General features: G+C 37.7%; 1 protein-coding gene across 4 annotated transcripts in view; it reads left to right on the top strand.

Moving 5' to 3' along the window:
- fam168a (family with sequence similarity 168 member A) overlaps positions 1-25,381 on the top strand; it is a 59,194-nt gene extending 33,813 nt beyond the window's left edge. For all 4 annotated transcript variants that reach the window (XM_053623447.1, XM_053623449.1, XM_053623448.1 and 1 more), the window contains 5 exons: positions 2,210-2,290; positions 12,311-12,453; positions 13,640-13,820; positions 15,741-15,871; positions 18,294-25,381. In XM_053623447.1, coding sequence (XP_053479422.1) covers positions 2,210-2,290; positions 12,311-12,453; positions 13,640-13,820; positions 15,741-15,853 — 518 coding nt within the window. In that variant the 3' untranslated portion in view covers positions 15,854-15,871; positions 18,294-25,381. The remainder of the gene's footprint in view (positions 1-2,209; positions 2,291-12,310; positions 12,454-13,639; positions 13,821-15,740; positions 15,872-18,293) is intronic.
- Positions 25,382-27,014: the final 1,633 nt, after the last annotated feature.

Below are 27,014 nucleotides of genomic sequence, written 5' to 3' on the forward strand. Positions count from 1 at the left end.
GGATGGTTGACATAAGACACATACAGCACAGCTGATTATATACATGTGAAATAACATTTTGTGCAGTAATTGTGCTTATAATAATGTTCGGAAAATGTCAACATCAAACAGTTTGTTTACTCTCATTTTATTGGCTACCAGCGACTGTAAAGAGAAACAGGATTAGCCAATCGGAATAGATCTGCTTTTATAAGATAAGATGTATTTTCTGCCAATTTACTATGATGTTAATTTAATAATTAGCAGCAGAACTATCATAAATGTATTTTATTTCCACTGCCCATTAATATTATTAATGTGATCAGATTGGTTAAAATTGTCCTTCTACTACTGTCTGGCATCCATACAAAATACATGAACATGTTGTACAGTACATATTTCACATATAATTATAGAGCAGACATTTAGATATTTCCTCATACTTTGCACCTGGCTACGCCCCAGGCATTTGTGTATTCAAAGTATAGCACTGTAGTGTCGACCGCATTGCTGAGAATATCTAAAACTCAATTATAGTGAGAAAGAGAGAGGTGTAGAGCTGTTACACTACGATTATGTGATACTTGCAGTCTTTGGATGGAGGGAAAATGTGTCAGTACTTACTCAGATAGATTTATTTTTTTAAAAGATCAGAGAGAGGAATGCAAGAAGCAGTAGAAACAGAGAAAAAAATCAATGGAGACAGGAAGGAAGAGACAGAAAGAATCAAATGTTGAAAGACGAGTCATATGGCCTGCCATGTTTGGCTCATTGTCTGTGCACTAATATGTGAACTTGATTTTCTCCTGGATTAACATCCCTTTATTGTTCCTAAAATCACTGTTATCTGATGTCATCATTATTTTTTTTTTTACTGAAAAATAAGTCTGCGTGTCAGAATGAGTGTCAGAATTGGAACACCTTAATGTCTTGATCCACCACTGACTGACCATCAGCGTCATAAAAAAGTGCTCCCATACACCAGATCTTAAATATTTGGGGAAATTTCCGGTTCCGGCTCGCTACTATGTAGCCGTTGCTGTTTTTTCCGAGCTAGTATGTTAGCGTATTAGTTATGGAAAACAGCTTGCTTAGGAGAAGTGTGTTTTTATTTTAAACGTATGTAGCCTCTCCTGATCTAAGATAAAGAGGAAGCTACATATTCAGAGGGGGGAGTGTGGGCTTGATTAAGTTTATATGTTTATTACACTGGGTGGCACAGTGGCTTAGTGCATGTTTGCCTCGCAAGTCCAAGGTTGGGGGAACGAATCCTGCCTCTGCCCTGTGTGCGTGTAGTTTGCATATTCTCCATGTGCTTTGGGGGGTTCCTCCGGGTCCAAAGACATGCGTTATAGGCTGATTGGTATTTCCAAATTGTCCGTAGCATATGAATGTATGTGTGACTGTTCCCCGTGATGGGTTGGCACACTCTCCAGGGTGTCCCACGCCTCATGCCCCGAGTCCCCCTGAGATTCAGGCTCCATGCAACCCTGTGTAGGATAAGCGGTACAGAATATGGATACATAGATGAATGGATGGATAAGCTTAGTAGCAATAGCTATCTAACTATATTTAATACTTTACTTTAGGGTGCCAGTTATTAGGTAGTTAGTTGAATTTTGCTAATATACTCCAGTGACTGCCTTATCACACTAGCTAGCTTATTTAATGTAAAACTGGTTCTTTTTACTGACCACAAACACATTTCATTTTTGTACATAAGCATGATGGCAATATGATACCATGTATAAGCAGTGTAGGTGATTTTTGGCAGTGGAACAGTATCTATTATATCAGATACAGCGGGACCAGCTCAGTCTCTACACCAGACGTGGCAGTTTCAACTTAGCGTTCCTGGAGAGTTGTGCCTTGTGTGCGTTGTGTGTGTCTGACAGTATGGCAGTATGTGTTTCGCACTCACTCGACTGTATCTTATTAAGACAGACGTGTGGTAATGAACACCATCTGGGCCCATTCTGTTCAATCACCAAGCCACCCCCCCCCCCTCCTCTGTCTCTCTCTCTCTCTCTCTCGCACTCTCTCTCTCTATCTTATTCTCCAAAGTTCTGACGTTGCCATGGAAGATTTACATTAGTATATCACAGCTGATGAATAAATTAGGCTCTTAGTCATCATCCTTTTGCGACATGAACTGACATTTTTGCAGCTTTATGTTCCTTTGTTCAGATTGTGTTGCTTATATCTTTTCCCTTGTGTGTGTGTTTATTAGGTTACCCAGCAGGCTATCCTACTGCAGCGCCTGCCTACACACCAAGCCTCTATCAGACAGGCAGTCCAGGGTACCCTCCAGGTGAGAAAACACACACACACACACACACACACACACACAGTATGCTGTATGCTCACTTATACAACAAGTAGAATTTGATGCCAAATTAGATTCCTCCACGGCCAATAACTTTAGTCTGTATTACAAATTTTTATGCCTCAGATACTCTTAAATTATACCATTACCATGTTTGGAATATTTTTTCCCCCACAGTGTTTTTAGGGTTGTTGTTTTGTTTTTGTTTTTGTATATGGGGTGTGACAGTATCAGATTACAATTTAAGGACTCGATTTTAGATTTACAATACAATTCAATACAAGAGGTCCCCCCTTTACTTTTATAGACTTTCTCTGTCATTTGCAATTGTGGACATTGGTTAGTAGATTTTATATCCGTTACCTTGGCCCCAAAATTACTGTATATCAGGACAATCCCACAGTGTGTGTATTAGAGACTCTGGAACGCCTAAGCTACAAATATTGCACATGAGGTTAGAATGAGGTTACACATGAGTATGGATGGCATGATGGTTGTGAAATTTGGGGGGCTTTAAATATGTTAATGCATACTGTGTCCCAGTCAATAGATTTTTTTTACATAATGAGAAGTCTATAGCCCAATCTTGTATATCCAGCCATCCATCCATTTTCTATACCGTTTATCCTACTGGGTCACAGGGAACCTGGAACCAATCCCAGAGAGCATGGGGCACACCCTGGATGGGGTACACCCTGGACGCAGAGCACAATCACATACACATTCACACACCCATTCATGCACTACGGACAGTTTGGACATGCCAGTCAGCCTACCATGCATGTCTTTGGACCAGGATAGGAAACCGGAGTACCCGGAGGAAACCTCCGCAGCACAGGGAGAAAATGCAAACTCCGCATATTGTATATGGTACCCTTAATATCCAGTCTAAAACAGGATGGGTACTAAATTGATTAACCTCTTAATTTTGAGTTATTACACTAACAATAAATTCATATCAACAGACTGATGGACAGATGGCAAAAATCCTAGATAAATCTTAGCCAGAATATGGGCCTTGAACGTAAGTGTTTTCTGTTTGTCAAACATGAAGGAAGCTATTGAAGAAAATGTATTTCAGACATTTACCTTGCTGTGACCTTGTCCATGTTTGGATTGATTCTATAATATAATCACTTTGTCTGCTGGTTATAATGATAATTCCATATAAATCCTACAAGCAGTCAGCCACTCTTCTTGAGAGATCACGCTAACTCACAGATGGACGGACCAATCGAAAACAGTCATTTTAACCTACAGAAACAATTCGTACTCATAACAGGCATACAGCCCTGTAAAACTGTTACTCCTAATGTACATCACACAATGTTTGTGAAAATAAAGTGTTTTCAGCTTTAGACAGCATAAAGCTTGGAAAAACAACTAAATTTTCAGCTAATTCTAAGGAGATTGAAATGAGTGAGTGAATTTTTTACTGGGTAATTTGTTAATGTGTAATTTTTGTCAACTAATGACCACATAATTCAGTTTCAGCATGTCTTTAGTGTTCTGCCATGTTTAGCTTTACATGTTTAGAAAGATATTTCAATAATTCAGTTACATTATGGCTGAGGTTCTGAGCTAGACTAAATAAGTGTGTGCCAGTGCATTAAACATAAACACTTTTCAGCAGGCAAATTAGTTAAAATGCAGATTCCGATGATTGGTTAAAAATAGTGACTATTGGAACCAATTATGGCTAGACAGAGAGATGGATGGATGGAAATACCTAATGCACTATATAAGAACATTGCTTGCTTTTTATGTGTTATTGTTCCTGCTGCTTGTACTGTACTAGAATGATGAAGTGTTGTTTCAGAAAAAGATTTGGATAAATATTGTGTTGGTTATTGGTCAAATTTACATTATGGTTAGTCAGTAATGATACATTATAGTAATGAGCTTATCCAGCAAGTACTGCTCAGAGGCTTTGCAGTGGGGTTTGAACTTCTAACTTTCTGATCACTAGCTGCAAACCTTAACTATTATGTTAATCTGTTTAACACTGTTTACTGATGAAGCAGAAGTTGGTAAACCTGGACACGTGTGTGTAGGTAAGTAGGTAGGTAGTGAGCTGTTGTATGTAAATGGCGTTGGATTAAACTTTAGTCTATGATAGCCTCCAGTGGATGAGACATCCTGTTCTCTCCATCCTAACAGATGGGTGTGAAAAGGTGTAGGCAGAGTTCAGGGCAGAAACACACACGCTGGGCATCTTGCCCCATCTGGGCATTTGTGTGAACTGCTGGGTACATATTAACACCTGTGGAGAGTCGAGCTGGCACTGTACTGTGTAACATCCATCTTTTTTCATCTCTCTGTCTCTTAGGGTTGCTTTTGTTATAATCCGTGGTAAGGTTTCTTTTCACCCGTTATACCTTTTGTGAATTTCAGCATAATGTCAAATGCACACTACGTAAGGTTAGCCCTCAGAGGTCATTACTAATTCTACCCAGTAACTCACTCAAAAAGATGTAGCACATCCTCAAATGTTGGAGAAAACATGTGGTAGTCTGTTTCCTTCTAAATTAGTAAGTGTCAAGACTTACAGTTCCCTCCGCTAATATTGGCACCCTTGGTAAATATGAGCAAAGAAGGATGTGAAATTGTTTATTGTTTAACCTTTTGAGCTTTTGTTCAGAAAATTCACAAAAATACTCTGCTCTCATGGATATCAAACAATTGCAAACAAAACACAGGTTTATCCAATATTTGTGTGTGTGTATATATATATATATATATATATATATATATATATATATATATATATATATATATATATATATATATATATATATCTTTGAATATAGGTGTGCACCAGTTATTGGCATCCTTTTAGTCAATACTTTGTGGGAGGTCCTCTGCCAAGATAACAGTTCTGAGTCTTCTCCTATAATGCCTGATGAGGTTGGAGAATACATGGCAAGGGATCTGAGACCATTCCTCCATACAGAATCTCTCCAGATCCTTCAAATTTTGAGGTCCACACTGGTGGACTCTCTTCTTCAGTTCACCTCACAGGTTTTCTATGGGTTTCAAGTCAGGGGACTGGGGACTAGGACCTTGATTTTGTGGTCAGTAAACAATTTTTGTGTTGATTTTGATGTATGTTTTGGATCATTTTCCTGCTGGAAGATCCAATCACGGCCCATTTTAAGCTTTATGGCAGAGGCAGTCAGGTTTTCATTTAATATCTGTTGATATTTGAGTCCATGATGCCATGTATCCCAACGAAATGTCCAGGTCCTCTGGCAGAAAAACAGACCCAAAACATTAAAGCGCCACCACCATATTTAACCGTGGGCATGAGGTACTTTTCCATATGGCTACCTCTCTGTGTGCCAGAACCACCTCTGGTGTTTATTGCCAAAAAACTCTATTTTGGTTTCATCTGACCATAGAACCCGATCCCATTTGAAGTTCCAGTAGTGTCTGGCAAACTGAAGATGCTTGAGTTTGTTTTTGGATGAGAGTAGAGGCTTTGTTCTTGAAACCCTTCCAAACAACCTGTGATGATGTAGGTGACTTCGGATTGTAGTTTTGGCGACTCTCTGACCCCAAAACACAACTAACTTCAGCAATTCTCCAGCTGTGATCCTTCGAGATTTTTTGGCCACTCAATCATATTCACAGTGCTTTGAGACAATATGGACACATATCCAATTCCAGGTTGATTCATAATATTTCCAGTTGACTGGAACTTCTTAATTATTGCCCTGATGGTGGAAATCGGCATTTTCAATGCTTGTGCTATTTTCTTATAGCCACTTCCCATTTTGTGAAGCTCAACAACCTTTTGCCGCACATCACAGTTATATTCCTCGGTCTTACCCATTGTTATGAATGACTAAGGGAATTTGGGCTATTTTGTCATATGAATTCATCAGGGTGCCAATAATTGTTGCACACCTATATTTTATATATTGATATAACTGTGTTGTTTGCAATTGTTCCATATCCAGGAGAACAGAGTATTTTTGTGATTTTGTTGTTTGTTCGTTTTTTGTTTTTTTTAACAAAAGATCAAAAGGTTAAACAATAAATTTTCACAGCCTTCTTTGCTCATATTTACCAAGGGTGACAATATTAGTGGAGGGCACTGTAACTAGCAGGTGGGAATTTGTGTTACCAAATTTCTAAAAGTATTCTAACATTTATTTTAGTGAGACATTGTAGGATCAGGTGCTTTTTGTCAGGGATTATTAGAAGTAAATGGACATGTTGTGTGTTTGCAGTCACTCAAGGGTTTTTCACAACCTGCCTTCTCAGAAATCTGGTTGCAGCTGTTGATGGCTTCCTTTTTCTGCCCCTTCCAGGTATTTGAAGTATTTTCTGCCCCTACCTAGTTCAGGTATTTCATGTGTTTCAGCTCAAGCACACCTGGTACAACTAATGAAGCCCTTGATTACTTGCATCAGGTGTGCTTGAGACCACACCTGTTTTGCATATTTCTGCTGTTGGATTCTCTTCAGGGAGTTGAATAATTTTGAAACTGGAGAAATCATTATAAGTATACAACCATACATACACACAAACAATTGGTTATATATGTGTTAGTTTATATCGTGTATATGCAAAACAGATGTTGTCTCAAGCACACCTGATGCAACTAATTAAGTTCTTCATTAGTTCACCAGGTGTGCTTGAGCTGGAACACATGAAATACCTGAACTGGCTAGGGGCAGGAAAGTCATGAAACACCTGGACAGGGCAGAAAATGGAAGCTATCAAAGGCTGCAACCAGATTTCTGAGAAGGCCAGTTGTGAAAAACCCTCGAGTGACTTTAAAAGACCTGCAGCAAGACTTGGTGGCAACAGGCACTGAGGTTTCAGTGAACACAGTAAGGCGCATACTAAACGCAGAAGGTTTCCATGACAGAACTCCAAGATGTACACCACTTCTGACCCAAAAGCACAAGAAAAGTCACCTCAAAATCACAAGCCACAGAAGTTTTGGGATTCTGTTCTGTGGAGCGATGAAACAAAACTCAAAATTTTGGGCACGATGGCTCAGCGGTATGTCTGGAGGAAGGAGAATGAAGCATTCGCTGAAAAGAACACACTGACCACAGTCAAGCATGGTGGTGGCTCGGTGAAGCTCTGGGGCTGCTTTGCATCCTCTGGCACTGGAAACCTGCAGCATGTGGAAGGCAAGATGGATTTATTGAAGTATCAGGAAATCCTAGGAGAAAACGTCATGCCGTCTGTGAGAAAGCTGAAGCTTGAGTGTCATTGGACCTTCCAACAGGACAATGATCCCAAGCATACCTCAAATTCCACCAAGGCTTGGTTGGAGAAAAATCCTGGAAGATTGTACAGAGCCATCACAGTCACCTGACTTGAACCCCGTAGAAAATCTCTGGTGGGATTTGAAGAAGGCGGTTGCAGCACGCAAACCCAAGAATATTACTGAACTGGAGGCCATTGCTCATGAGGAATGGGCTAAGATTCCTCAGGAACGCTGCCAGAAGCTATGCATCTCGTTTGCAGTAGGTCATAACAGCAAAAGGGTGCTCTACTAAGTACTAAAAATGCTTGCCATGAAGGGGTTGAACAATTTTGAGACTGGAGAAGTTATAAGTTGCATTTTCAGTTGAATTTCGGGAAACCACTTGAAGCAATGGCTATGTTGAGCTATTTCAATTGCTTTTCAAAAGCTGAACGTCTGTAAATTTTGACACTAAACCTGATTTGGAATGGGGGTTGAATAATTTTGATTACAACTGTGTAACAAATTCCATGTCAATATTAACCCTTTGAAGAGCTTAGTATTAAGTCATTTATGTTCTTCTGCTGAAAAATTTAGCACAGAAAAACACTTTAGCTAGAATGTTTTTTTTTTTTGTCAAAACAGTGATCTGTGTAGCATATATGTCTATACACTCCCCGTCCACTTTAAAAAGAACACCTGTACACCTGCTCATTTATGCAGTTATCCAATCGCCCGATCATGTGGCAGCAACACAATGCATAAAATCATGCAGATGGATGTCAAGAGCTTCTGTTATGTTCACATCAAACATCAGCATGAAGAAAAAGTGTGATTTCTGTGACTGTAACTGTGACATGGATGTTGGTGCCAGATGGGCTGGTTTGAGTATTTTAGAAACTGCTGATCTCCTGGGATTTTCACACACAACAGTGTCTAGAGTTTACACTGAATGGTGCCAAAAAACAAAAAAACACGGAGGGAGCAATAGTACTGTGGGTGGAAACACCTTGTTGGTAAGGAGAGGTCAAAGGAAAATGGACAGATTTGTTCAAGCTGCCAGGAAGGATATAGTAACATAAATAATCACGCTTTAAAACTGTGGTGAGGAGAAAGCCACATACCATTAAAAATGTGATTTATATCACAGAGATTTGATAATATTAATTTAACAAGACAATCCCACTAATTGTAGAACTATTTAAATAGTGCCCCTATCTTTTTTCCCCCTCTCTGTTATTTTGTTCATTCATCTTCATTAACCACTTAATCCTTTTTAGGGTGGACACCAGTTCATCGCAGAGCTCCATGCACACACACACATTCACACACTCATTCACACCTAGGGGCAGTTTAGTGTAGCCAATCAACCCACATACATATATTTTTTTGGGTGGTAGGAGGAAACCGGAGATCACTGAGGAAACCCAGACAAAACTCCACACAGATAGTAATTAGAGTTCACAATCGGAAACTCGAGCTGTGAGGCAGCAACACTGCCTGCTGTGCAATCATGCCACCTAGCTCTTTGTGCTTTCCTAAACATAAAGATAAAGATTTTTCCTTAATTTTTTTGATTTGCAAATGCAAACATGATGATAAACGTTGGATTGGGTTTTTTTTGGTGTTTATTTTATTTTTTTAACAGAATTCCTTTGCTCATTTTTGTGAACAAGAGTGACAAATTATTCTCATCATGTCAGAAATGTCAATAACAGTGACTTTAAAGGTGTAAGGCTTCATCTCAGATTATGTACCCTGCATCATATTTGTAAACTCCATTTCAACTGAATTTGATCAACACTGGTCATACTGCTCTGAGCACTGCCTGGATGGGTCCTCTATTTTTCAACAACAACAAAAAACCCTACGTTAGGTATTATGACCCAACACTGCCCCCTTGTGGTTATACAGAGAATGTGTTTTTCTTATGAAGAAGTTCTTGTAGATGACTACAGTATGACTGTGAAAGAACTGTTCCTCGCACACATGCATTAAGTAAATATGCTCATTACTCACTACTCCTTTTTAGGGCGTATCTCACACAGATACACGTTTGTCTCACTATCCTTATGATGTCCTTTAACTGAAATATATATTATGCATCTAATTAATGCTATGCTGCTCCTAAATCTAACCCTAACATTAACTTCAGTAAACAAAGGGAAGCCCTTTGGCACATTTAATTTTTTAAATAAAGTATTAACAATATGTCAAGTGAAGTGGGGAGGCCTGTGGCGTAGTCGGCGTTCCAGTTCATTCTAAAGGTGTCCAGTCACTTTGTGCCCAGGGACATTGTCTTGCTGGAACAGGCCTCTTAGTTCTAGTGAAGGGAAACTGTAATCTTACAGCATATAAAGACATACTATACTATACAATTGTGTAATGTGCTTCCAAATTTGTTGCAACAGTTTGGGGAAGAACCATATATGGGACAGGTGGACAGGTGTTCACAAACTTATGGCAATATCTGTATGACAATATCTGTAGCTGTTTAGTGCCCCCATATTCTGATTTAAACCCATAGTGGATGTTGCAAATACCTGAAGGGTTTTTTTGTTTGTTTGTTTTGATTAAAATATGAACTCGACCCCTATGCCCCTGAAAACACTAGGGAAAATGGCATGCTGTGTGAATTCTGGCTCTGACAGTTCCTCAATCACTCGAGTTTATAATTGGTCTCAATTACAGATTTTTATTTGTTTTACTTGTTTATATTTTTTCTAACAAATTTAGTTGATTCTGTTTCCCAGACTATAAATAAACTAGTAGCCGAATTTAGACCACCAGTAATTGACCATACATTTACTAAGGATGAATAAATGCTATATATGCTTTATCTGTTCAACCCAAGTAATGTATTTGTATTCAGTTACAACCCTTTCATATACCAGTTTATCTTTGTGTACCCTGTACGCTACCTACTTACACAAACACACACACTTCTTACAGTGCACATGTTCTGTGTCCTGAATTCAGCTGTTTACTTTCATTATAATATATGTAATGTGGGTGTGGTGCAGGAGTGTGCTGTATTTGCTCAGATACTCTCCCAGATGTCTGTGGCAACAGGACAGAAATAATGACTTGTGCACAAAAGCATACATTAATTACAGGTGCAGTAATCTATTTCCCTCAAGCATGGTTCTCAACACATCTTACAGTTTTCACTTTTAATATATTTATTTGTTAAATATCTGTCCAACCTTAACCTCATTAGACATCAGTCATGTCTCTGCCTTAAGGATTTTTGAATGTTGAGGTGTTTGTAATGTCTGGCATGTTTTAGAAGAAGTAGACTTTGTCACATATACATTACAGCACAGTGGAAAACTTTTTGCACATAATAAGCTGGGGTCAGAGCACAGGGTCAGCCATGATACAGCGTCCTGAAGCAGAGAGGGTTCAGGGCCTTGCTCAAGGGCCCAACAGTGGCAGCTTGGCGGTGCTCGAGTTTAAAACCCCAACTTTCTGATCAGTGATCCAATGCCTTAACCATTTAGGAAAAGCCTAAATATGTGCTGCTCAAATCCTGTACTTATGGTTTTCTATTACAGTATTTTACATTATGAGCTTGTTGCCTGTGAAGGATATGTGGCCTTTCCGCCCGTCAATTCCAGTAAAAGAGGCATGCCCTCTCTGCCTGCCGGTTCCTGTGGAAGAGGCATGGCCTTTCTGCCTGTCAATAGTAAATCATATTGTATAGTATAGTATATAATGTTGTTGGCTGTTTTTAAATACATTTTTCATATGTGGGGATATTGATCATGTATTTAGGCTGGATCATCTCTGAATTAGCAATACACCTTCTAGTCACATCAGAACTTGTCATATTTTCAAAGCAAGCATAATATATACAACATTTTAGAACCACATTCACTTGTCTCATTATCAACACAGAATGTGTGTTGGTGTCTATTCCAGTGTTTTTTCAGCCAATGTTTGTCTGTGACTGCCAACAGTTTGCTGTGTTCAGTAGGATTTGCTTTGTTGTAAAGTTAGGAAACAAACCCACCCCTTGTCTAAACTGAGTGCATTAGTGAAGCTAAGCAGGACAGATAGAAATGACTCAGATATTGAGAAAGAATGAAACACATATATATTTAATACCAAGAGGCTTAGTATAGATTATATCTCTGGACTATGAGGAGCTTTGTTTGGACTGACACTTAACAGTTTGGAGGCTGTTTCATTGTGCATATAAATAGTGTCACCATCTGATTTATGTCTTTTTTTTTTCTGTCTGTTCTTCTCTCTCTCTCTCTCTCTCTCTCTCTCTCTCTCTCTCTCTCTCTCTCTCTCATTTCAGCTCAATTCAGTTCAGTATGGATGTACTGGCAAAGTTTGAAATTGAATAGCAATAATGACAGCATCTATAACACTAAGAACAATATTCTCTCTGATTTTATTGTCATTTAGAATGGTTTATTAGCATGACTTTTAATGATTTATTATGCAATCTTGCTTAATCTTGCTAAGTACAAGTCAATTGAGTGCCCAGTTTACATATGCTTAGGACATAGAGGAAAACAGAAAATAATTTTTTCATTTAATTTTTCAAAAGACATTTAACGTGTTCACATTTAGTTCACGGACGTTTTGCAGTGAAGACAAACCTAGATGATATCAAAAGTTTTTCCTTCTGTAAATGCGATAAAATTATATTCTAATAACCTTATTGTTCACTATTCAGCTTCATCACTTTAAAAACCATGGTACACATGAGACACATGTTTGCATTAATCTCTTTGTCATCCATTACACATATCTAAAGGGTATCTCTTTTTCTCTATCAGGATACACCGCAGGGACTCCGTATAAAGTTCCCCCGTCCCAGTCGAATGGCGCTCCTCCTCCATATTCCCCCTCTCCAAACACATATCCCTCAGCCATGTACCCTATCCGCAGTGCCTACCCCCAACAGAACCTCTACACTCAGGTAAGGGAGCCACGATGGAGATCAATTCATCTGCATTTCACCATGTTGAAAGATGATTAATCAAAATTGCACTAGGTAAAAACATTCTGCCTTCAGTTGGAAGCAGAATCGAAGGTGTGGGAGGAAGTGATGCAATAGACTAGTATAGATGACTAGCAGCAACATTTATGAAATTACTGTCGAGATTATTGTGCCTTATTTACTGATGATTGACTGAAAGGGTGTGGATTGCTTTATTTTCTGCAACCCAGTCTAGACAAGTACCAGACATAAAATATAACAAGAAGCATCTTGTTGAGACTTCTTATGGTTTCATCATGTCTCACAAGTGTTTTGGGAAGTTTCACAGTTACAGAAAAAAGTAAAAACCCATACAAAATCAATAACACAAAAATATATGAAAAATATTAACTGGTTTAGTAAAATGGGTCTACAGGGGATTGCATCTTTCAAATAGACAAACTTAACATGTCTTTTGGGGCATTTGCCTTAATATTTGTGCACTTAAAAGCGTTTCTGTCTAAAGGTGCAAAATAAAAGATGGTGTCTATGCAAATGCATTAATTTATCACCTACAGTGTGATTTAATAAGCCTGATATTTACTTCAGGAACCACAACTGCATGCATAAATGAATACAAAGAGCTGGTATTAAACCTTCGGGAGCTCGTTTCCACTATTTGTAGATAATAGGAAACCTTTTTTTAATGTTATAATGTCAAAATAAAGAGAATGTCCTTTGAAGTTATGTCTAGTGTACGTACAGTATTGTTGGTTTCTTAGATATTCACAAATTGAGGTGCAAATATCTAATAATGCCTACAGCATTGAGAGCCTGTGATTCATACACACCATGGGATTGCTACATATTCATATCTGGGGTTTTTTTCATTCAATTCATATTCTAACAGCTTGAGACATACTTGACTCACAATTCAGTGCATATGCCTTATTTTTTGTTTACCCTTTCGGGGGTCTTTTTGAGATTAGCTAACATAACTAGATTCGGATTGCACATGCTAATTGGCCTCTTTATTTAGGGTTTTAGTATGTCAGGACTTGAATTTGAATATTAACATTATGCATCAGTATATACAATAATATACAGATTTGTGGAAATATGATTGAAAAACAGTCTTCAGAAAATGTCATTCATTAATTATATTCTGTTGCTGCTGTCTCCTTAGGGAGCCTACTACACCCAGCCTGTGTACGCTGCACAGCCACACGTTATCCATCACACCACGGTGGTGCAGCCAAACAGCATCCCCTCTGCCCTGTACCCCGCCCCAGTGCCCCCTGTGACCCCCCGGCCCAGCGCACTCACCATGGGCATGGTGGCAGGAACCACGATGGCCATGTCTGCAGGTCTCTCTGTCTGTCTGTCTGTCTCTCACCCACTCAACCACTCACTCACTCACCCACTCACACACACAGTAATTTAAGGGCAGTGGTAGCTCAGTGGTTAAGATGTTGGACTACTGATTGGAAGGGCGTGAGTTCAAATCTCACCAAGCTTGAGCAAGGCCTTAACTCTCAACCGCTCAGCTGTATAAATAAGATAAAATGTAACATCCTTTTGACTTTTGCAAGTTACCCTGCATAAATGTAAATTTCTAACACTGTGTATAGGTATGGCTGGTAGGCCTTAAATAGTAATAAATAGAAATAAATTACGTAAACTAGTGTATGTTACCGCACTAATGAACAGACGACACAAATTCCCACATTGGCCCTTCTCATTCATGACCCCCTAATAATCCCCATCTCTGAATTGGATATATCACTCTCTCTTCTCCACTAATAGCTGGTGTGTGGTGGGCGTTTTTGCGCACTATGACTGCCGTCGCATCATCCAGGTGGATGTTACATAATAGTGGTGGTTGAGGAGATCCCTCCCCATACTATGTAAAGCACTTTGAGTGTCTAGAAAAGCGCTATATAAATGTAACTATAACTAACAAAAAGACAGTGATCTGGATGTATTTCGTGATTAATTAAAGCAGTCAAAGCAAATCAGATTGTAAATTGTGCTCTCAAAATATCTAGAGGAGTACATCTAGTACATCTTCCTACATTACAAACATAATAAAACATCTTTATGGTGTTTAAACAGTATCTTTAGTAAAGACCACAAGGGCATCCTTCTTGAGCTTGCAGAGTGGTATCAGTACTCATGGTCATAAAACATGCATGAAAGTGCAAAGAAATTGTCACATGTGTAAGCACTTCAGTTCTGCAAGCACTGAGACAGGTGCACTGAGGCACTTCCTTTCTGCTCACTCTGAACTTTAATTATGAGCCAAGGTGCAATTCACCTCATTTTTTTAATGCTCATGCTCACTAATACTGCTCTTCATGCTCAGGTCAGCTGCTCTCTCACACTCTGTTAATCAGTCCCTCCAAGATTTTGCTATCACAGAAATTAAAGCAAAATCAAGGAAATTCCACAATATTCGGAGAAGCTTACAATTTTCCAAATGTTACCGCACATTTTACGCAGCTTTGGGCCATGTCATCACAACGCATCGTGTGACATCATCACAATGCGCATTCAACCAAAACCCTCTTCTATACACGTATGTCAAACATGAGTACAGCTAAAAGTTCTCATTTACCAACAAACATTACTGTGAAAGACTGTACAAAACAATTTCGTGGAATTGTAATTTGAGTAGTTTGTTGCAACTGCACCAGTATATACCAGCATATACTGAGTATGTTACTCATTTTGGTATCAATAACTGTATTCATCAATGGCAAAAAAAATTTTTATCCCACTCAGTCTGAAAAATTGGTATTGATAAGTTGGGATTGTAGTAATTTACATAATAAAAAGAGATATCTACTGTTTGTCAATTGTTAAGTTTGTTCTATTCATTTTGGACAGATACAGGTTTGTTATATTTACAATTTAACGCTGTTTTTTTTAAAGAGAGATAAGCAAATGATCAAATATTAACATGATAAATCATTCATAAATTAAATCTACATAATTGCCCCTTCCCTGGTTGTAGATCATTACCCAAAGCATGTTTGTTGCCTGAAGTTTGTTACTTCAGTTTTACACTAAAGCTGGTTTAATGTATCTAACCACTACAGAAAGTCATTAACTACAATTTGGCTAAGTAGAAAATTGTCAGCTTCAATTCTGTCTCTATTGTTATAATGATATCTGTATTGAGACCAGTGCCTCTTTCTCTGAATCTCAGTGTGCTGATGCTTTGATAGATGGTGCTGTTAAGATGTAAAGAGACTAACGATAATGCATTGTGATTCTCCAATCAGGAACGCTGTTGACCACACCCCAGCATACTCCCATTGGTCCACACCCTGTTACGGTGCCAACGTATCGTCCGCAAGGAACGCCTGGCTACAGCTACGTGCCACCTCACTGGTAGAGCCAACCTGTCAATCATGTAAGCTCATTTCACCTCTTGCTCTGATTTCAAATACTGCTTTAATGCACCCTTGTCAACTCCCCTGTTGATTTCCTCTTGGCTTAATTGTTACTTTTATATTAGTGCACATAGACTTAACTGAAGTGCATTTTGATAGATGATTAATAGATGAGCAATTAAGTCAGGCATTAGTTGCAACTTATCTGGAAAGCTTTGCAATTTGCATGCAATTATGTGATGGTCTGCCGTTCCCATCCCTGCTTTCCACCCAGTGTTCCCAGGATAGGCTCTGGAGCTACCATGACCCAGGGTAAAACAGTTAGAGCAAATGAGTGAATGAATTAATTTGAGCCAAAAAAAAGAGGTGCTAATACCCAACTACTCCATGTGTATATGGTAGCTGATTGTTTTGAGCTGTTGTTTTACTCTACTAGCTAGTTAGCAAGGAGGCTAACTAACAAGCCAATATGTCTCATGACTCATATGCACATACTTTGAATGGGTTTTAAGTGTTTATGCATATTAAATATACTTTATATTGCCAAAGGATTGTGGACACTTGACCATTGTTGGCCTTCCCCAAACATTTGCCACAAAGTTGGAATGTCTTTTGTATATTGTAGCTTTACACTGAAACTAAGGGGCCCAAACCTGTTCCAGCATGACAATGCCCCTGTGAACAAAGCAAGGTCCATAAAGACATGGTTTACTCAAGGTCGACGTGGAAGAACATGAGTGGCCCGAGCCCTGACCTCAACCCCACTGAACACCTTTTAGATGAATTGGAACACCGACTCCTCCATGGATCAGACTTGTTTGTCCAGCATATACCATTGATGCTTGATTGGATTGGGATCTGGGGAATTTGGAGGCCAAGTCAATACTTTTCAACTATGTCATTATCCTCAAACCATTCCCGAACAATTTTTGCAGTGTGGCAGGGCGCATTATCTTGCTGAAAGAGGCCACTGCCATTAGGGAAAACCGTTGCCATGAAGGGGTGTACTTAGTCTGCAGCAATGTTTAGGTAGGTGATCTGTATCAGTGTAACATCCACATGAATGCCAGGACCCAATGTTTCCCGGTAGAACATTTCCCAGAGCATTACACTCCCTCCGCCGGCTTGCCTTCTTCCCATAGTGCATCCTGGTGCAATCCCCCAGGTAAGCGACGGCCATGCGCTCAGCTGTTCACATGTTGTAAAAGAAAACCTGATTCATCAGACCAGTCCACCTTCTTCCATTGCTCCATGGTCCAATTCCGATGCTCACGTGCCCATTGTAAGGTCTTTCGGCGTGTACAGGGGTCAGGATGGGCTGTCGGACACAGCAAGCCGCGATGCACTGTGTTCTGACATCTTTCTATCGTTGCCAGCATGACCTTTTTCAGCAGTTTGTGCAACAGTAGCTCTTCTGTGGGATTGGACCAGACAGGCTAGCATTCGCTCCTCACGCACATCACTGAGCCTTGAATTAAATAGTTTAAATAGTTCACTATTTAAATGTAAGCAAATTTCTGAAATTGACCTTGTTAACACCTTATCTCTTCCATTTAAGCACGTGTTCAGATAGCACTAATGGATTTCATCTAACATGGCTCATCAAGTTTTATACAAACTTGTGAAGTCCAGGACAGTTAGAGTTGAAGAATGGTTATGGTTTTTCATTATAGCTCTTTTTGATATTCTCAGCACGCTATAGAATCTAATTTTCAGACTTTGTGGAGCATGTTAAACATTTCTCAAGATTCATGTGCTAATGAAAACCTCTTCATTGAGCATATACTGTATTGTGAACAGGACTGTGTTTGGCAGGGCTTAGCAGACAGTTTTATCTTTGTGCTGACCTTGGCTTAGCAGCCTAGTTAAAATGTTTTGGGAAAGGGCTTTTTGGTATGTAGGCAGTTGAACTTGGAAGGGTATGTACATGAAGCTTCAATAAAACCATTCCTCTTCTCCAGGTTTGCGCCTGCTTGGATCCTTATTTAGAAGAAAATTACGTCACAATCCATCAGAGTGCATGCTGTCCTTAAAGCAAAAGGGGGACAAACCAAATAATACGATATTCATGTAAATATTTGTAAGATTCTACTGGAGTTGTTGCTGATTATATAATTTTTAATGAACAATTTTATATTAAATTAAAAAGCGAATGCAAAATAGGAGCATTTTTACTAGTGGTCTCAGACTGTTGGACCCCACTTTAGCTACAAACTATGTAATGTATATAGGGTATAGTTACTAATTTTTCAATAATTATATTTCTGCCACGGTTGTTTCTGCTCTACAAAAACCTTCCCTTGTGCTGCAAGTGGACACTCAGCTGATGTAGTTGATTAACAACGTCTTAGTTGTTCTGGGATATCAACAAGGGTGTGTTAAACAACCTTAAAACACAGCATTCAGATACTCACACCTATGCCTTATTTTTCTCTTAAACAGATCTGGAGTTAAACGTCGTATGCAAAATCTTCAAGTGTTACACAGGCTCTCTGTGATCAGCAGCCACGTCTGCCAGAACAGAAGAAAAAAAGGGTCACTTTATGCATTCTTACGTCTTTTTGTAAAAGCTGCTTTTTATATTTTTTTTTCCTCCTCTATTTTTTTTCTAATTTAATTTCTTCTTGTGTTTTAGTCTTACTATTCCTGACCTATTTTGTTGCATTTTTTTAATCAATATTTTTAACAATCAACTCCTGCAGAAACTCCAGAATGATTTTGACCAATTACGACTTTGAAACAATGTGCTTTTTTGTTGTTGATGTTGTTGTTGTTGTTCCATATTTCCACTGGTGAGTGGGAATGTACATTGCACCATGCTCATCATCATGTCTGTCACGCCAAATATTATAAGGTTTAGATAGTAGTGCAGGGTGTTTTTTTTGTTTGTTTGTTTTTGTTTTTCCATTTGTGTAGATTTTCAGATTCCCTTTAGAAGGGCTGAGACGGGTTTCTGCTTTTCAGTTTTGATTTCATACAACTTTCTTCTGTTCATCTTCTAGCATTGATAACAAGGGTGTCTTCCAATTTGTAGCAGTTTATTAGGTACATTTGTAATAAGTTTAGCACAGTGAGTAGGACAGCTCGATGTGATTCAGACTTCATTAGGATGTCGAGCGCTTACACTAATCTCAGTTATTCACTTAGTAGAGGACTCTGGTTTCTTTATTTACTGGATCATCTGGATATAGTAAGCTTCTAAATTATGACGTGCAAATTATATTTCTATAGATTCATGTAATGAGATGTGCTCTTGCGGTGGTTTGCAATTGGACATACATGCTGAAACACCTGCCAACACACAGTCTCAGTGGAGGCAAGTGATATAAACATGGCACTTAGGCTGAAGGATCAGGGTCAGATTTCATCTTAATGCAAAATATGTGCCAAGACAGAGGACGATTGGGATCAACAGGGTCCTGAGTTAATATTCATGATCTCTAAATTATGGTGGACCGTAAATATGAAACACACTAACAAAGCAAATCAGCAAACATAACAGCAAATCAGAAATCACATCAGCAATAACGTAAGGGAAGGTCCTTATTGAACATCACATGCATGTTGCTGGTTAGCTGTGGTGTACATCATGATAAGACTCTGCAGAAAACAGCTGGATTTTTTTTTTTTTTTTACAGGAAATGCTAGACTAAATGAATCTACTGATGTTTTTATACATACTTACTTTTACCAAGTGTACATGTATGATATGCTGTCAACTTTGCACAGCATTAAAATTAATATGCAAATTCTAAAATTAAATAAACAAAAATATATGAATAAATTAATTAATTAACAAAAAGCTTAAAAGTAGCCTTGTTTTTCAGAAGAATTACTCCTCACTATAGGAGGCTGAGATAAGAGTTATCCTTGTGATCGTCATACTCCGTGTCCAATCAGTAGCAAGCTTGATGTTCAATAATGATCTTTCCTTGCCGTTTTGTGTTGATGTCTGTGTTTCTGAATTTGTTTTTGCGTTTTTGGTATGTTGATGTGTTTTGCATTTACCAAAACGGATTTAAAGGGATTTTTATCATGCATTTAGAATGAATCAGTAATGATTGCAGTAAGTAGTAGACTAACCCTTCGTTCACATTAAAAGGTGACAAATCATTAACCCAGTTTTTTGCTTGTTGGCATGCACTCTACTCTTTTTTTAGTGTTCTAATAGGAAGTGGTTTTTATAGGTTATTGTAAAACTGATACCTGTTTTTTTTTTTAAATGCATTTTAATATCTTCGTATTTCTGTTGCTTTAAATGGTATTCATTTATCAAATTGTTAATATCAAACGTTGACTATCCAAATTTGCACACAGTTGAGAAAATCTTGATTTGATTGTCATTGTGCCAGAATTGGAGAGCAGGGTCTGTACACTGGATGTAGACCATTGGGCAGGTCTTTAGGTGTGACAGATGGGTCTGTCTCTTAGCCCATACAAGTCCTCAAACATACCATTTACTTTTTTCTTTTTTATAATATTTTCATAATCCTGTCAGGTTAGCTTATGTTTGAAGTCTATGAACCTTTAGAAATATGACTCAAACTAATTTCTCAAAGGATATCTGAGGAAATTTTATGATGGCTAGTTGACTAGCCACAAAGCCTGTGAAAATGCATGAGCATAAATGACTGCCAATGTCCTCAATCTTCTGATTTGAAGCCCTTCATAAATGGACTCAATGACACACTTACATTCTCATTTATGCCCTTCAGGACAAATGCAGCATTCGACTAGAGCTCATAACTCAGAATTTCCAAACAAAATGACATATCAATATGGACTCTCAACAGTAAATCAAGTACTGGTTCTTTACTTTTAAATGAGATTACTGTAGTATTTGCTTCAGATCAATCGACACACAGACATAACATGAACTATAACACTGACCATACAGCTTATTAGCTGGCTTGCTGTTTTAGTTCATAAGATTTTGCTGTTTTAGTTCATAAGATTTTGCTGCTTGGCAGAGCAAAAAAAATATGATATTTACTCTACATAATAGAGGAAATCATTCCTACTTCAGAGTTGAGTGGACTGCAGCAATACTCAGAGCCACTCCTATTTCCATATATGGTCTCAATGCAATGCTCACATTTTCATTTATGGCTTTCAAACCATGTCCACCCAGTGTCACTCATATTTCCCAATATGAACCCACCACATGTCCATATATGGACTCAGAGATGCACCTTCCATTGTGCAGCCAGTCCATGTTGAAATTGTAGTTGTGCTATGCCACAGGAAATGACTGCTTGCGTTGTCGCTTTGTCACTTCCTAGTGTGGATGTAGGGTAAAAACAAGTAGAAAAGGGCATAAAGGTGACCAGTTGAGAAATCCCCAAGTCCTCTGTGAACATTTGGGCCCGGAGGCCTTGCTGCACAGATTTGAGAAGTATTTGTTAAATGCAATAATAAAAACTGCCTCAATGTACAATAGCATTGAAAGAGAGAATATTGTGAATCCTACTCCCTTGTAATCTATGAACGCACTACATTACATATCAGTTACTTTATAAAATAATATCAGCATATTGACACAGATACGTAATAATCAAATATACAGTACACTATTTAATGATCTACTAAAGGAAGACAAGTGTATATACTATGGTACCCATTTGGCTTGATTAGGAATGTGCCGATATTCAGTTTTTGATTTTTTTAGGGCAGTCTACAGATATTACCATGATATTATATATAAAAACTGTTTCCTGTATCCTTCTCTTTGGCTGGCATGTTTTTTTTGTTTGTTTTATTTTGTTTTTTTGTCATAGAACACAACAGGACTTTCTTGGGAGAAAACTGATGGCTAATATGGAGAGCAGACATACTCTTAAATGGAAAGCAGGGTTACTGATGCTATCCTGGAGTATGTTTAAACTTTTTTTTGCTGTTTTCTGTTCTGAAGGTGTCTACCACAGTAGCCACACACTTTGAAATTATCTGCCTTGTTTTGTAGCATTTTAAGTAAACCTGATGAACTAACAAGCAATCTCCAACAAGCAGCAGCTGCTTTTCTGGTGATGAGTGCAACTAGATTATTGCTAGCAGACTAACATAGGTAGCTAACTAAGGATACATTGCAAATTAGCTAAATATCGTCACTAAATAAGCTTTGAAATTGCAGTAGATTAGCTAATTGATTTTGACTACAAAATGATTTCTGACAATCTATGAACAGAAATACAAGCACAGACATGAAAATTTGTAAACTTGCTCCACAGTCAGGGAGAGACAGCTTGTTGAAAAGTTCAAGGAAATCTGGTCTGGTGAACAGAATAATGGGATTGCCTACACCATGAAAGGTATTTGCAAAGCTGCCCTCACATTAAATCAAAGAATGGGACAGGCTTTATGTTGGGAGTACGCAACTGCTGCCTACCTTGGTAGCCACCTTGCAATAGAAATGCATTGATTGCCTGTCTTTAATGCTGTGGTTTATCATATTATTGATTATCGGCACATCCCTAGTCACAGGATTAATATTATTCTTGGTCAACACATTTATCATTTAGGCTACTCAACCACTACTTGAAATATAGTCATCCGAATGAGAAGACTCAGAAATTTTATGGAACATTATGACATGCGGATTTCAGGTCAGTTTTTAGTAGAGCCTTTGTGAAACATTCCTTTATTATAAAGGAGGGAGTGAGAGGAAGAAAACTTGTACAAGACTAAAACTGAACTACTTAATTGGAAAAATTCCAAATTGTTCCTCTTACCTGTGGCAGCATAGGAAAACCCTTTAATTCAGAAACTTCAGAAGAATTCTCGAGAATGCAGTTTTTTCTTTTCTTTTGTTTTGACAATATTCCAATCAGAACCAAACATCTGCCTTGTCAAGTCTTTTCACTATCAAAAATGTAAAAGTTTTTTTTTATTATTTGCGCAAGTTAACGGTTGTTAATGCTAGGCTGAGGTTACTAGGAAGCAAATTCAGGATATAAAAATAAATGTTATATGTAGGGATGTGGACGATTATTCAAATGTCTGCATGTAAAGCATTTATGTGTATGTTTTCATTCATTGACAAACTATATAGTGCTTTGCATAAGTATTTACCGCATTGAATTTTATATTTTGTAGTGTTTCAACCTGGAATTGAAATAGACTTAATTGGGATTTTTACAATTTGATTTACTCAATATGTCTGACATTTGAAGGTACAAAAATGCAGTTATTTTTAAGTTGCATAAGTATTCACCCCTGGTTGATATACATGCCCATTCGTCTTGGTAAAATTGCTTATGTTCTGTTAGATGAGATGTTAGTGAACAGCAACATTCAGGTCTCTCAATCAGATTGAGGTCTTTGACTTTGAGGGCTTTGACTGAGACATTCTAAAACATTCAGGTTTTTAGTTTTTTACTATTCCACTAAAGTTAGAATGGTAGTATGCATAAGTTCATTATCCTGTTTGGAGCTTACACCTCTGGCCCAGTCTCAAGTCTCTTACAGACAGAAACACATTTCTTCTCGGATTGCCCTGTATTTGGCTCCATCCATATTGCCCGTAATTTGAGTAGTTTTCCCTGCTTCAGTAGCATGGGCTGTTTTGTGTAGCTGGCATAATGTGAATAAATACTTATGCAAGGCAGTTTATTACATTACATGACACATGTCAAAGTGGTTGTAGCCTTTTAAAATGAAAAGTTTTTGTTTTTCATTTCTGTTCATTATTTCTCTGTATTACATCTGTCAATCACACAAACCCATATGCCATCACAGACAGGAAAAATTATTAATTGTAGTGAAAAATGATACTTGATTACACAATATTAAATCCACTTTTCTCCATGTCCTACCAGTTAAGTAAATAATCTTTTATCTCACAAACAGTTGCCGAATGAGCCTCGCTAAGCTACAGGATAGACTACAGGCAGATGCTAATGCTACTAACACTAACAGACAAGTTTAGATGGAAAATAAACAAAAGGCGTTTGGTGAGGAATGTTTGAATATTATTTAAGCAAAGTCTTAAATATAGAAAGAAAAACTTGAATAGTTGAATTGGGACAACTGATGATTAACAACAACTTACAAGTTTTCCGATACCACCACAGATATATGAAAATTTTAACTGTTAAGTAAACTGCATTAGAACCATCTAGAATCCTCTATATTTAATAGATGGGCATCTTCTTCTTCTTTTTTTTATTCTATTCTAAAATAAATTTGGCCTAAAGACTAGTGTTTCACAATGTTGTCCTAGTATTAAGTACTTAAGTGCCCTCCAGAATTATTGGCACCCCCAGAGTGGCGCAACACAAAAGCATCACCCTATCATCGAGAGCTCATTAGTTTGAATCCTTTATTTAAACATGTTTTGTTTTCAAACAGAACATTTTATTTATTGGTGCAATTTTTTTTCTGCAAAATACTGGTTTCAAAATCATTGGCACCTTTACAATTAATATTCTGTGACACCTTGTCTGGAGAGAATAATAACACTGAGTCTCTTGTAATGTCTAACAAAGTTGGAGAAACTTGTAGAGGCATAGAGGCATTTATTTAAATTATTCCTCAGGGTTGTCACTAATTTTGGTACATAAATTCTTGAGGGGAAAAAAATACTATTATAAAAAAAATAGTTCTAATGAGTGATTTATGTTAGAAAAAGGATGCATAGTTTCTCCTGTTGTTTGAGTAGGAAATTTGAAATATTGTAATATTTATATTCTATGATCTTTTCTTTGCTTATTTTTTGAAGGCTAGTATGTCTGGAGGGCACTGTAAATATTTCAAATATACCTTGGTCTTTCTTTCTGTCACTTTCTCCTTTGTATTTAATATTAAGTCTGTTTATCCATCTAGTCTTAACAGTATTATGGCAGGCAATTAAATATTGATATAATTAGAACAAATCAGATTTGTAATGCAAGACTTAATGCAATCAATGCAATTTAAAGTTATTAATCAGTTCACTGGTCAAGGTTGTTCCTGAGATGGAGGTCGAACCTCTCAAATCGAAAATGTAGGATTTAGAAGTGTTTTTGTTGCTATTTTTACACTAACGAAAGTTGGTTAGATTTAAAAGTAAACGATTCCACACTTACCTGTAATTATGCGCTTTCTACCATAAGTGTTATTTAAGTTTTTATTAATGATTGATGTTCCTTTTAGTCTTAAGTAAATGATCAGGAGTGTGGTGCGTAACCATGTGAGGGACATTTCAGAGCACAGGTCTGTAAACGGTCTCTTCCTCTTGCTTACTCTTGCTATTCTGTCTTTATAATGGCCTGCTTCAAGTAAATTGTGGTACTGTTAAATTATCAGGTGCCGGAACATGAAAGGGGATCTTTCTATTTAAACAAAAAAAAATAGTCTGTAAATTTAAAAAAAAAAAAAAAAAAAAATGGCCTTCATACTGTACTGAAAATATAAAAATGTTATAGTTATGTATTAGGCATTGTTGCATGTAGTAAAATTAAAGGTTATAGCATCGTTTCATGTTTACTCTTACTTAGAGAACCGAAACATATGATTGCCTCCTTAACTGAAAAGGACGCATACGATGCACATTCTTTCCTTCTTTCTTTCTTTCTTTTTCCAAAACAAGGAAACTTGCCTTTCAAATAAGACTTTATCTTAGGACAGCAAGCACTGCCCAAAAATGCTACCTGCCTAGGCAGACTCCTGAATAGTGACACAATTTTACTGTGTCCATGATGTATCACAATCTTTAAATTTATTGATCCATCATCTAACTGATTATCATCATATGCTTAGTCTGCTGTGTTTTCTTTTGCTATTAAAACTGAACACTGAAGGGGAATGTCACCGTCTTCCAAAAACACACTAAGGATTAGAACATTTTGATCATTATGTCAGTAAAACATTATATATCTGTTTTGTAGCAAGTTTTACACACTTATCAGTAAAACTGAACTGAATGCTCTTATGAGGCGACGAGACCCGTTTCAGGCCTGTGATGTGAAGTGTAAATCTGTTTTTATTCTTTTTATGGGTTTTTATTTTTTGAAGATCAATTAGTGATCTCAGTGACAGAATTAAGCCAAGTTTGTAATTGTATAATATTTACTGTAAGATGTAGAACGTTCAATAACTATTAAAAACTTTCCCAAAAAAAATGCTTGTTTTTGCTTTTTTTTTTCTGCACTTCTACATCAGTGACCAGGCTTGGTTGCATGTGGAGCAAAAAGTTGAAGGAATTCAAAGTCAAAGTGAACTTTATTGTCATTCAGACCATACAACAAGGAGTGCACAGCAAAATTAAATTGCGTTTGTCCAAGCTCAAGTGTGCAGAAATCCCCAATAAATAAATAAAAAATCAACTAGGTTCATTCAGTGACATAGCTCCAAGGTCCCTCTGAGGTTTGAGCCTCTCATGTCCTAAAAACATGCCAGGAGGTGGATTGGTGACTATAATTTGCCTTTAGGTGTGAATAAGTGTGTGAATGTGTTTGGTGCGCTGTGATCTACTGGAGTCCCATTCTGGGTGTATTCCTGCCTCATACCCAGTGTTTCCAGGATAGGCTCTGGATTGAGCTCAGCCCTGAAGCAAATAAAGCAATTACTGAAGATGAATGAATAAAAAAATTTTAACTTAAATGCCATTTCTTCAAATACATTCTTAAAATGACAACGTTAAGATTTGTAAGGATTCTCACCCTTATATCCTTCCAGCTTTCAATACAATTCTGACTTGAAACCTCTGGAGGGGGTGCCTACCGGGAAAATTATACCAAATTCTGTCTGTCAAAGATGGCTGCCTTCAATACCAGTACAGTATTCACCTAGAAGGAGGAATTTTCATAAGTTTTTAGTCCAATTTGCCACAGTGGAAGTATGACATTACTGAAGAATGAATGGTGTAGGAATTAAAGTATTTTATTTTTACTATACCACCCCCCAACCCCCTTTTTTTTTTAAAGGGACAAATGTGAATGGACACTTGGGTGCTCAGCTATTCCATGACCAGATGTGTGTTATTCTCTCATTATTCCATTATTAAGCAGATAAAAGGTCTCCAGTTGTGGCATTTGCTTTTAGAATCGGTTGCTGTCAATATGAAGTCCAAAGAGCTGTCACTGCCAGTGAAGCAAGCCATCATTAGGCTGAAAAATTAAAACAAACCCATCAGAGAGATAGCAAACACATTAGGTGTGGTCGAATCAACTATTTCTTATGTTTTTA

The sequence above is a fragment of the Ictalurus furcatus genome, chromosome 4, assembly GCF_023375685.1.
Source record: "Ictalurus furcatus strain D&B chromosome 4, Billie_1.0, whole genome shotgun sequence".
NCBI classification, from domain to species: Eukaryota; Metazoa; Chordata; class Actinopteri; order Siluriformes; family Ictaluridae; genus Ictalurus; species Ictalurus furcatus.